Source organism: Oncorhynchus tshawytscha, linkage group LG07 (assembly GCF_018296145.1).
Source record: "Oncorhynchus tshawytscha isolate Ot180627B linkage group LG07, Otsh_v2.0, whole genome shotgun sequence".
In the NCBI taxonomy this organism is placed as follows: domain Eukaryota; kingdom Metazoa; phylum Chordata; class Actinopteri; order Salmoniformes; family Salmonidae; genus Oncorhynchus; species Oncorhynchus tshawytscha.
Window position 1 is genome coordinate 21,559,329 of NC_056435.1, and position 11,740 is coordinate 21,571,068.

At 41.2% G+C, this 11,740-nt stretch overlaps 1 protein-coding gene across 1 annotated transcript; it reads left to right on the top strand.

Annotated features, from left to right (window-relative positions):
* Positions 1-8,571: 8,571 nt before the first annotated feature.
* si:dkey-43k4.5 (potassium voltage-gated channel subfamily S member 2) lies at positions 8,572-10,656 on the top strand. The gene is made up of 2 exons (XM_024428266.1): positions 8,572-9,537; positions 10,072-10,656. The coding sequence occupies exons 1-2, from the start codon at positions 8,572-8,574 to the stop codon at positions 10,654-10,656; spliced, it is 1,551 nt and encodes a 516-aa protein (XP_024284034.1).
* Positions 10,657-11,740: the final 1,084 nt, after the last annotated feature.

Below are 11,740 nucleotides of genomic sequence, written 5' to 3' on the forward strand. Positions count from 1 at the left end.
CATTTCTAGACAGCCATTTTCAAGTATTGCCATAGCTTTTCAAGCCGATTTAAGTCTAAACTGTAACTAGGCCACTCAGGAACATTCAATGTCATCTTCATAAGCAACTCCAGTGTATAAGCAAGGGCCAGTTTGGATTTGGCATCAAATCAATCAAATCACTTTTTTTTCTACTTTTGTGCTTGTGCATAAATCAGTACAATGGACAGCCACATGATATTTAGCAATTTTGACTTGGCTAAATCATTTTTGGTATCTTTAAGTTTGTTTCCACTGTATGAGACTAATCATATATAGCCTAGTTGATTTGATTATTTTTAAGTTGAAATGGTGCCAGAATTAGCGGAGGCAGTGCCCCTGTTGTGACTTGCTGTAACTCTCAGTGATTCTAAATCAGTAGTTGTTTATTAAACTGTCGGAAACATTAACTTGCTTTAACTTGTAGGGCATGTAACTGTTTGTTACATGCAATATTTGTTTTGTTAACTGTTTGTTACATGCAATATTTGTTTTGTGGACTTCACCGGACCGATGTTGCTCTCCGGTTTTGAAGTTAAACAAATGTATGTGTGGTTGAATTTATTCCACCACTGCGTGACTGTTGTCTTTTTGTTGTTTCGGCCTTATTTTATGTCATGGTGGCGTATGAAGAAATAGGTTACAGAGCCAACAACGCAATTATCACAACATAGGTTGTAAAATTGATTTTCTTCCTGGCTAAGCTTCCCCAAGTCTAGGTCCAAAATGCTTCTTAACAGCTTTTACCCCCACGCCATAAGACTGCTGAACAGCTAATCAGATGGCTACCCAGACTATTTGCATTGTTCACCCCCCCCTTTTTTTTACGCTGCTGGTACTCACTATTTATTATCTATTATCTATGCATAGTCACTTTACCCCTACCTACATGTACATATTACCTCAATTACCTCAACTAACCTGTACCCCAGCACATTGACTCCGTACCGGTACCCCTGTATATAGCCTCATTATTGTTATTTTATTGTTGCTGTTTCATTTTTTACTTTTTTATTTAGTCAATATTTTTCTTTACTCTTATTTGTCTTAAAACTGCATTGTTGTTTAAGTTATTGTAAGCATTTTGTCACCTTTATTTAACCAGGTAGGCTAGTTGAGAACAAGTTCTCATTTGCAACTGCGACCAGGCCAAGATAAAGCAAAGCAGTTTGACACAAACAACAACACAGAGCTACACATGGAATGAACAGACATACAATCAATAATACAATAGAAAAATCTATATACAGCATGTGCAAATGAGGTAGGATAAGAGAGGTAAGGCAATAAATAGGCCCTGGTGGCAATTCATAGGCCCTGGTGGCATAATTACAAAATAGCAATTGAACACTGGAATGGTAGGATGTGCAGAAGATTAATGTGCAAGTTGAGATACTGCGGTGCAAAGGAGCAAGATAAATAAATAAATAAATACAGTATGGGGATGAGGTAGAGGTAGATTGGATGGGCTATTTAGAGATGAGCTATGTACAGGTGCAGTGATCTGTGAGCTGCTCTGACAGCTGGTTCTTAAAGCTAGTGAGGGAGGTCAGAGTCTCCAGCTTCAGAGATTTTTGCAGTTCGTTCCAGTCATTGGCAGCAGAGAACTGGAAGGAGAGGCGGCCAAAGGAAGAATTGGCTTTGGGGGTGACCAGTGAGATATACCTGCAGGAGTGCGTGCTACGGGTGGATGCTGCTATGGTTACCAGTGAGCTGAGATAAGGCGGAGCTTTACCTAGCAGAGGCTTGTAGATGACCTGGAGCCAGTGGGTTTGGCAACTAGAATGAAGCGAGGGCCAGCCAACGAGATCATACAGGTCGCAGTGGTGGGTAGTATATGGGGCTTTGGTGACAAAACGGATGGCACTGTGATAGACTGCATCCAATTTGTTGAGTAGGGTATTGGAGGCTATTTTGTAAATGACATCGCCGAAGTCGAGGATCGGTAGGATGGTCAGTTTTACGATTGTATGTTTGGCAGCATGAGTGAAGAATGCTTTGTTGCGAAATAGGAAGCCGATTCTAGATTTAAATTTGGATTGGAGATGTTTAATGTGAGACTGGAAGGAGAGTTTACAGTCTAACCAGACACCTAGGTATTTGTAGTTGTCCACATATTCTAAGTCAGAGCCGTCCAGAGTAGTGATGCTGGACGGGCGGGCAGGTGCGGGCAGCGATTGGTTGAAGAGCATGCATTTAGTTTTACTTGTATTTAAGAGCAGTTGGAGGCCAAGGAAGGAGAGTTGTATGGCATTGAAGCTCATCTGGAGGTTAGTTAACACAGTGTCCAACAAAGGGCCAGAAGTATACATAATGGTGTCGTCTGCGTAGAGGTGGATCAAATAATCACCAGCAGTGAGAGCGACATCATTGATGTATACAGAGAAGAGAGTCGGCCCGAGAATTTAACCCTGTGGCACCCCCATAGAGACTGCCAGAGGTACGGACAACAGGCCCTCTGATTTGACATACTGAACTCTATCGGAGAAGTAGTTGGTGATCCAAGCGAGGCAATCATTTGAGAAACCAAGCCTGTTGAGTCTGCCAATAAGAATGGTGTGATTGACAGAGTCGAAAGCCTTAGCCAGGTCAATTTTTGTCTTAGTTGTCACCCAAATGTCTGTCACTGCCCTTTTAACCATTTAAAAGCACAGCAAAGTTCAATTGGGAATATAATGTCAAATATTTTGTTAATTTATACAACAGATGAATGTGTTATCACTGTGGCCTAATGATCTGGATTGCATTTGAGATTACAGTAAATTAGAAGTACAAGGTGCAAGTGATCAATGCCATTCGAGATTCTGCACAGATTATTACAGCAATTGTGAAGATCTCCACAGACCTGTAACGACCGTCGCATGCTATTTGATTACACAAATCTAATGATAATCTCCAAGTCTGAGCCCACCTTCCACATTGAGGGGCTTAGCCCAGGTATTAGCCGAGGAATAGACAATGAATTTAACAAATCAATAGCCTCTGTGATCCAGTCCATCGACCCATCACAGTTTCCCTTTTACCTACCATCAAGACCAGCTCCAACCATCCAGACATGGGATATAGTGACTTCAGAAAGTATTCACACCCCTGGACTTTTTCAAAATGTTGTTGTGTTACAGCGTGAATTTAAAATGAATTAAATTGAGACTTTGCGTCACTGGCCTACTCACAATACCCCATAATGTCTATGTGGAATTATGTTTTTAAACATTCTTACAAGCCTAAATAAGTTCAGGACTAAAAATGTGCTTAACAAGTCACATAATTAGTTGCATGGACTCTGTGTGCAATAATTGTGTTTAACATGATTTTTGAATGACTACCTCATCTCAGTACAATTATCTGTAATGTCCCTTGGAAATGTAACTAAAGCGAGAGCACCTGACTCTGCCATATGGACACATTGATACTCCCGAGTGGCGCAGTGGTCTAAGACACTGCATCTCAGCACAAGCGGTGTTACTGCAGTATGTGGTTTGAATCCAGGCTGCATCACATCCGACCATGATTGGGAGTTCCATAGGGTGGTGCACAATTGGCCCAGCGTTGTCCGGGTTTGACCAGGGTAGGCCGTCATTGTAAATAAGAATTTGTTCTTAACTGCCTTGCAGTTTAAATAAAATACAAATACATTGGCGGCTAAAGAAATGACCGCATACAACTCAGAGAAAGCCTATAGACCATTGCAGGAATAGGCCTTGTCAACTAAGCAAAATACAATATAACCAAAATACATAGGCCTAAAGCGGACGAATAAAAACAGGAGAAAATATCCTGATGAAAATGCTGGTTCTTTCAATCACATTTATCTATCTAGTCTGCCTCTCTATTTGTCTTGACTTGATTCTATTGAAGTACAAAATTGAATCAAATCATCAACTGGGTGCTGCCTGAATTGGCTGTCAATAGCGAACTTGCAACATTGTATCAACTAGCCTATTCTGGGACCTGTGCCAGTGAGCTCAGGACAGACAGCTGTTTTTTATGACATTTCCACTGGATATATGGGATCATCATATCACGATATTTCGCTCTTTCACATCAAGGCTTGGTGATTATTAAAAATTCGCAATGGATGTAAATAAATATACGTATATGTTGTTGACTTATTGTGTGAGGTGAAGAAAAAATGACACTTTCCTACATTAATATGTTTCTCACAAGTGTAGCAGGTTGTGAACTTTATAAACAACCTTTCCACTCTGAGAATGAGAATGTTAAATTACTGTTATTAATTCATTCATTAACCAAAATGAATGTAATCAAATGATTAATGGTACATTTACTAGGTCTACTGGTGACATACAGTACCAGTTAAAAGTTTGGACACACCTACTCATTCAAGGATTTTTCTTTATTTTTTTACTCTTTTCTACATTCAAAATTCCAAGAATGTGCAAAGCTGTCATCAAGGCAAAGGGTGGCTACTTTGAAGAATCTAAAACACCGTTGAAGTCGGAAGTTTACATACACTAAGTTGACTGTGCCTTTAAACAGCTTGGAAAATTCCAGAAAATGATGTCATGACTTTTGAGGCTTCTGATAGGCTAATTGACTGTTTGAGGCAATTGGAGGTGTACCTGTGGATGTATTTCAAGGCCTACCTTCAAACTCAGTGCCTCTTTGCTTGACATCATTGGAAAATTAAAAGAAATCAGCCAAAGACCTCAGAAAAAAACTTGTGGACCTCCACAAGTCTGGTTCATCCTTGGGAGCAATTTCGAAACGCCTGAAGGTGCCATGTTGATCTGTACAAACTATAGTACGCAAGTATAAACACGTAGTAGCCGTCATACCGCTCAGGAAGGCGTTCTGTCTCTTAGAGCTGAACATACTTTGATGAGAAAAGTGCAAATCAATCCCAGAACAACTGCAAAGAACCTTGTGAAGATGCTGGAGGACACAGGTACACAAGTATCACAAAATAGATGGCATCATGAGGAGGGGAAATTATATGGATATATTGAAGCAATATCTCAAAGCATCAGTCAGGAAGTTCAAGCTTGGTCGAAAATGGGTCTTCCAAATGGACAATGACCCCAAACATACTTCCAAAGTTGTGGAAAAATGGCTTTAAGGACAACAAAGTCAAGGTATTGGAGTGGCCATCACAAAGCCCTGACCTCAATCCCATAGAAAATTTGTGAGCAGAACTGAAAAAGCGTGTGTGAGCAAGGAGGCCTGCAAACCTGACTCAGTAACATCAGCTCTGTCAGGAGGAATGGGCCAGAATTCACCCAACTTATTGTGGGAAGCTTGTGGAAGGCTACCCAAAACGTTTGACCCAAGTTAAACAATTTAAAGGCAATGCACCTTTAAAGTACTAACTGAGTGTATTTAAAGTTTCTGACCTACTGGGAATGTGATGAAAGAAATAAAAGCTCAATTAAATCATTCTCTCTACTATTATTCCGACATTTCACATTTTAAAATAAAGTGGCGATCCTAACTGACCTAAGACAGGGAATTTTTACTAGGATTAAATGTCAGGAATTGTGAAAAACTGAATTTAAATGTATTTCTATGAGGTGTATGTAAACTTCTGACTTGAACTGTATATTCTGATTTGTTTAATACTTTATTGGTTACTACTAATACTACTACCAATACTTTCTTGGTTTAATACTTTCTTGGTTACTTTCTTGGTTACTATACCATATGTGTTATTCCATAGTTTTGATGTCTTCACTATTATTCTACAATGTAGAAAATAGTAAAAAATTAAGAAAAACCCTTGAATGAGTAGGCGTGTCCAAACTTCTGACTGGTACTGTATGTATTGGAGATTATTTTTTTTTTAAACAATCAAAGGGCAAACAATTCACATATGAAATAATGAATGCGCAAGAATTGGCAGGAGACCGCTGAGCACATTCTGGAGAGCTGAGTGCATGCATTCTGGAAACAGAGGTTTGCCAGACACCCCTCTATTCCTTCTTGTTGCAACATTTTAAATTACACTCAAGACATTATCTTCACACATATTTTATGCTTTTCATTGACAGCTACAACTCAATTAGCTAAAAATATGTTTTCACTTTGTCATTATGGGGTATTTTGTGTAGATTGGAGAGTAAAATTCAGGCTGTAACACAACAAAATGTGTAATAAGTCCAGGAGTATGAATATTTTCTGAAGGCACTGTATGAATGAGAAGTTGGTTAAGGTAAAATAAAAAAATAAAAAGCAACAAGCCCAGACGGATTACCTGGCAGGCTCATTAAAGAGTTTGCTTACGAGCTAAGTGGACCCATGGCCGTTATCCTAAACACTTCCCTCGATCAAAGTGTGGTCGCAAAGGAGTGGAAAGCTTGCTAATGTGGTGCGCCTCCCCAAGACAAATCCACCCAGTGTTATCAAAATCAGACCGATCTCCCTTACCTTCTTTCTATGCAATGCAGCCGAGAGCTTCATCTCCCAGTGGGCGGTAGGATACATCCTTCCCCAAATCGATGACCATAAATTTGGCTGGATCAAGGGTCATTCCACCACCCACTGCCTCTTGGACCTTACCAACGAGCTGTACAAGCACTCCGATAAGCCTGGCTTCATCTGTTCACTGGTCACCACTGACTTTAGCTAGGCCTTTTAAAGAGTCTGCCAAAATGTGTCCATCACAAGACTCCTAGACATGGGGCATCGAACATCACTAGTCAGGTGGATCACTGATTTCCTATCTAACAGGCACCAGGCAGTGAAGTACCTTGGCTCCATGTCGGACAGTGTCATGTGGCCTCCCCCGGGGAATATTGCTTGGACCCCTGATATTCATTGCATATATCAACATTGAGGCAAGCAACGCAGCAGTGGAAGTTTATGGATGACCTTAACTTAGTAGAGGTGCAACCCCAAACTGCACCCTCTTCAATTCAACAAGATATGTCCGACCTGGAGTCATAGTCCAGAGACACGATTCTCCACCCGTAGAAATGCAAACTACTTCACACCTACCACCACTGCACATCAATAACTCAGAGCTCCTGAGAGTTGAAGCCATAAAAATCCTAGGCATCCTCATCCAGGCAGACCTCCGTTGGACAGTACAGGTGGATGTGATTTTCAAGAAGGCCAGGCAATGCCGAAATATACTGTAGCTCCGTCCCACAGGAGGACATGGTGATGATGTACACCAGATACATACAGCCAATGACAGAATATGCGCCGCAAGTGTGGCACTCTGGTTTAACCAGCAAACAGCGGGACAGGATTGAGGGCGGTGCGCATCATACACTCTTTAAAAAAAAGTGCTTTCTAGAACCTAAAAGGGTTCTTCCTTAGCACTGACAGTTATTTATTATTTAACTCGGCAAGCCAGCTAAGGACAAATTCTTATTCACAATGACAGCCTAGGAACAGTGGGTTAACTGCCTTGCTCAGGGGCAAAACGACAGATTTTTACCTTGTCAGCTCAGGGATTTGATCTAGCAACCTTTGTGGTTACTGGCCCAACACTCTAACCACTAGGCTACTTGCAGTCCAAGAAGATATGTATGTTAAAGTTTTTATAGTTTTTATTGCGTTGATGATTTTCTTGTGCAAAGTGTATGTGTGAATTGTGTCAAATAATTCCGTATCGGCTGCCATCGATACTGTACTTTGTAATGTCGAATTTGAAATAAACCATTCTATAAGAACACATTTATAGCTACAGTAATCTCAAATTTTGCAATGGATGTGTTACTCATTTTAATGTTACATTAGTTTGTTAGATAGACTTAGCTTTAGACTATTTATTGTATTTCAAAAGTAAAATTGAATTGTTTTAAGTATGGTTACATTTTAATTTATCTGTCTCTGTTAATGACTTAAATAGCAACAGTGAATCTATTTAGCTTTTAAGTGATCACTCAACAGTCAATCTCATAATAGCACTTTGGTAATAATCAGTGACAAATATCAAAGCTAAACAGGGTTCGGCTTGTTTAAAACCCTGGATGGGCAACCAAAGGGTAGCTGTAGATAGATCAATTCTCATGTAAGAGGTGCTGTCCAGCCTTATAGTTTTTTTTCTGATAGTGGAAAGAAAGTTGAAGATCTGACATTGTTTTAAAGGCAGAAATTGAACATATTTTTATAGAAGGTGTGTCTATGTTTAAATTTGATTACCATGATGACAATCCTGTCAGTGGTTGGATTTTCACCCTCAAAACAACAGTTGATAACTTTTTTCAAATTCAATGTATTTTTCATGTAGATTCCTTGTCAATTTTACACATTGACAAATTACATTGAAACAATGTCGATTCAACCAGTTATTTCCCAGTGGGATGCTCGATATGAGAATTATTTGAACCAGATTCTTCTGGTCTTTGGGCAAAATATTATCATTATGTTATTGAAATGGCATTATCGTAATGTTCTGCCACAAACCTCATGTTTTAGTATTGTCTTTGTTATGTAGGTGTTGAAATGTAATTACAAACCTTTCATAGTCACCACTCTAGTGAACAGATATTTTATTGGTAGATGTCAATGTTGTTGATAGTTTAGCCTTCTATTATTTATGGTGAATCTTCTTAATTACCTTTTATCTTTTAGTGAGGGGGCAACATGGTAAAAGAGAGTCTCCGAGCCTGGGTCCAGGACGCTGAGGATATCCTGGTGCACATCAATGTTGGAGGCCTGAAGCGCAGCCTGTTCTCGAGCACTCTAAGTAATTTCCCCGATACACGTCTGGGACGCCTGCTGGCCTGCGAGTCCGAGGAGGCCATATTGCAAGTTTGCGACGATTACGATGCTCAACAAAAGGAGTTTTACTTTGACCGCAACCCGGGACTCTTCCCTTACGTGCTACAATTCTACCAGACCGGCAAACTCCACATCATGGAGGAACTGTGCATCTTCTCTTTCTGCCAGGAAATTGAATACTGGGGAATCAATGAGTTCTTCCTGGACAGCTGCTGTAGCTACCGTTACCACGATCGTAAACTAGAAAGCCGCCACAAGAGCTGGGATGAGGAGAGTGATGTTAGCAGTGTGGACACTTCTGTGGATGAGATCTCAGACCTGAACAAGGACATCCAGCACTTCCAGGAAATGCGCTGTGGAAACGCCCGCAAGTACCTGTGGCTGACTCTGGAGAACCCGGGCTACTCCATTCCCAGTAAGCTTTTCAGCTTTCTCTCTATAGCTGTGGTTCTGACCTCCATATCCATCATGTGCATTAACAGCCTTCCAGAGTACCAGCACTTTGACGAGGATGGCAAACAAGTGGAGGAGCCGACCCTGCAAGCGCTGGAGTTCTTCTGCATCTGCTGGTTCACCTTTGAGGTAGTGACGCGGATGCTTTTGGCGCCCAACAGGAGAAAGTTCTTCCGCCACCCACTTAACATAATCGACATTGTGTCGGTGTTGCCCATCTATATCACGCTGCCTATTGACCTGGCGTTGGGCAGTGAATCAGAGCTGGGGAACCTGGGCAAATTGGTGCAGGTGTTCCGCCTCATGAGGATATTCAGGGTTCTGAAGCTGGCCAGACATTCAACAGGCCTCAGGTCTTTGGGAGCAACGCTAAGGGTGAGCCATACCACTACAACTACACTACCCCATTATATGTGAAAGTATCATATCACATCTATCATACATTTTCATACAGAACATGACGTTATAATTGTCATAAGAGTCATTCTGTGTTGATAGTGTCAAATTCATAATCACATCGTATCTTTATAAGCAGTTTATCCTACGGTGAAATTTAGCGACTGAAATGTAGCACTCATGCTGTCAATTACATCTGTTTGAGCTGTCTGTTCAGTTTTTTTAGGCCTATTTTGTATCACAAATTGCATAATTCAAACTAGAAACTGAACAGGGGTAATCTTGGAAGGCACTGCCTTTATCTCTGATCCATTTGGAGAAGTGTATTACAGGGCATTCAATTCCCAAATCATTCACCACCCAATCCTCACCTGTATTGTCTTACAAAATAAAGTCATAATCTAATATAACATGCAAATGATCACAAATAGAAGAATTTCTGAATTTAATGGAATTTATATCACATACCCACTCTGGCATAATGTGTTTATCTGCCACTGTGTGTCTCTGTAGCACAGTTACAGGGAGGTGGGCATCCTGCTGCTGTACCTGGGCGTGGGTGTGTGCGTGTTCTCTGGCTTTGCCTATACTGCAGAGTATGAGGAGGACGTGGGGCTGGATACCATTCCTGCCTGCTGGTGGTGGGGCACCGTCAGCATGACCACCGTGGGCTACGGCGATGTGGTGCCCGTCACGGTGGCCGGCAAGCTGGCGGCCAGTGGCTGCATCCTGGGTGGGACCCTGGTGGTGGCCCTGCCCATCACTATCATCTTCAACAAGTTCTCTCACTTCTACCGCAAGCAGAAGGCCCTGGAAGCCTCGGTGAGAAACAGCAACAAAAAGAAGGTCAAAGTGTGCAGTGACAATGTGAAGGAGGAAGAGGATGGGGATGGGGGTTTGGATAGGGATAGCCAGTGTCTGGAGGAGCTGGATGAGGATGAAGATGATGGAGGAGTGGTAAATTATAGCTATGTTGATCATCCACCGCTGCCTATGGAGAGGTCCAGCCCGTTGGCGAGGAGGAAAGAGTTCTTCAACTCTGAGTGCTTCACCATAAACACAGGACAGATGACAGAAGAATTATTACAGGGAAAGTAAACACAGTATATACATGAACTGAAATGAATTATAAGCACCCCATGTTCTCTGTTCTGTTTGGTGTTACCATAAGGTATTGATTCAGCACTGTGCTGTCTCTGGGTTTGAAGGAACTCTTCCTGAATCCAAAATTGTGACACTGTCAATGGGAGCTAATGCCATTGTAATGAAGCTAATATCAAGCCTTCACTAGTTCCTATGGTGTCTTCTGCTTGCCTTGTACAGAACATAGATTAATTTTGATATGCTCCATCAACACCCCATTCTGAAGTTGTGCAGTGTTCTGTTACTGTATACTTTTAATCACAACTCAATACCAAATTATACCAATGTATTCCTTGTTGGAATGCCTACTTCTTCTTCATATTTGTGAGGGTCTCCTATTACAAAATAGAAAAGAAGGTACACAGAAGCATTGTTAGTGCCCACAGCCACTTAGGAAGTTAGCTGTACATGTATGATTGACAAAAGCAGCTATATTGCAACACTGCGCTACGATTTCAGACTGTAGACTGTTGAATGAAGCATATCAGGACAGTCTCATGCCAGTGTTTCCTCGAGCTTGACAAATGTCTTTCTTTACTTTCCATCTTCTCTTATAGTGCTTCGCTTCCATCAGCCCTCCATCCACTCCATGAATCCTAAAACTTAGCCCCATATGTATGTACAGTAACTCCTCCACTGTGCATCAATGCTAACAGGGAGCAAGGCTGTGTGCTTGATGAGTGGAGAATATACCTATGGTATTGTATACACTTAAACTGTGGCAATGCATGTGTAGGTCCACAGTACTGATGGGTGGGTTTCTTTCCTTTGCAAAGCAATACAGTTGAAATCCTAGCCTAGGTCTATATTCTACCCTATAGGTTGGAACTTGGAAGAGTTAAGCAGTTGTGCACTGACATCACCTAACTGACAGTAGCCAGTGCTGCATTTAGATGAAAGAGGAAAATTATACAAATAAATTGTCTTGCTCAAAACAAATGAATGTATGACACAGCAAACACTTATTATAACATGCAGCTTTAGACAATCCTAACAATTTCCCCTTTTTTAGAGAATGCATACAGTATTGCCACAGCTA

What these genes read in the sequence shown, in the direction of transcription:
- si:dkey-43k4.5 (XM_024428266.1), top strand. Translation starts at nt 8,572, where the DNA reads ATGGTAAAAGAGAGTCTCCGAGCCTGGGTCCAGGACGCTGAGGATATC. An exon ending in CTTTGGGAGCAACGCTAAGG is followed by an intron (nt 9,538 to 10,071) that starts GTGAGCCATACC and finishes GTGTCTCTGTAG; the next exon opens with CACAGTTACAGGGAGGTGGG.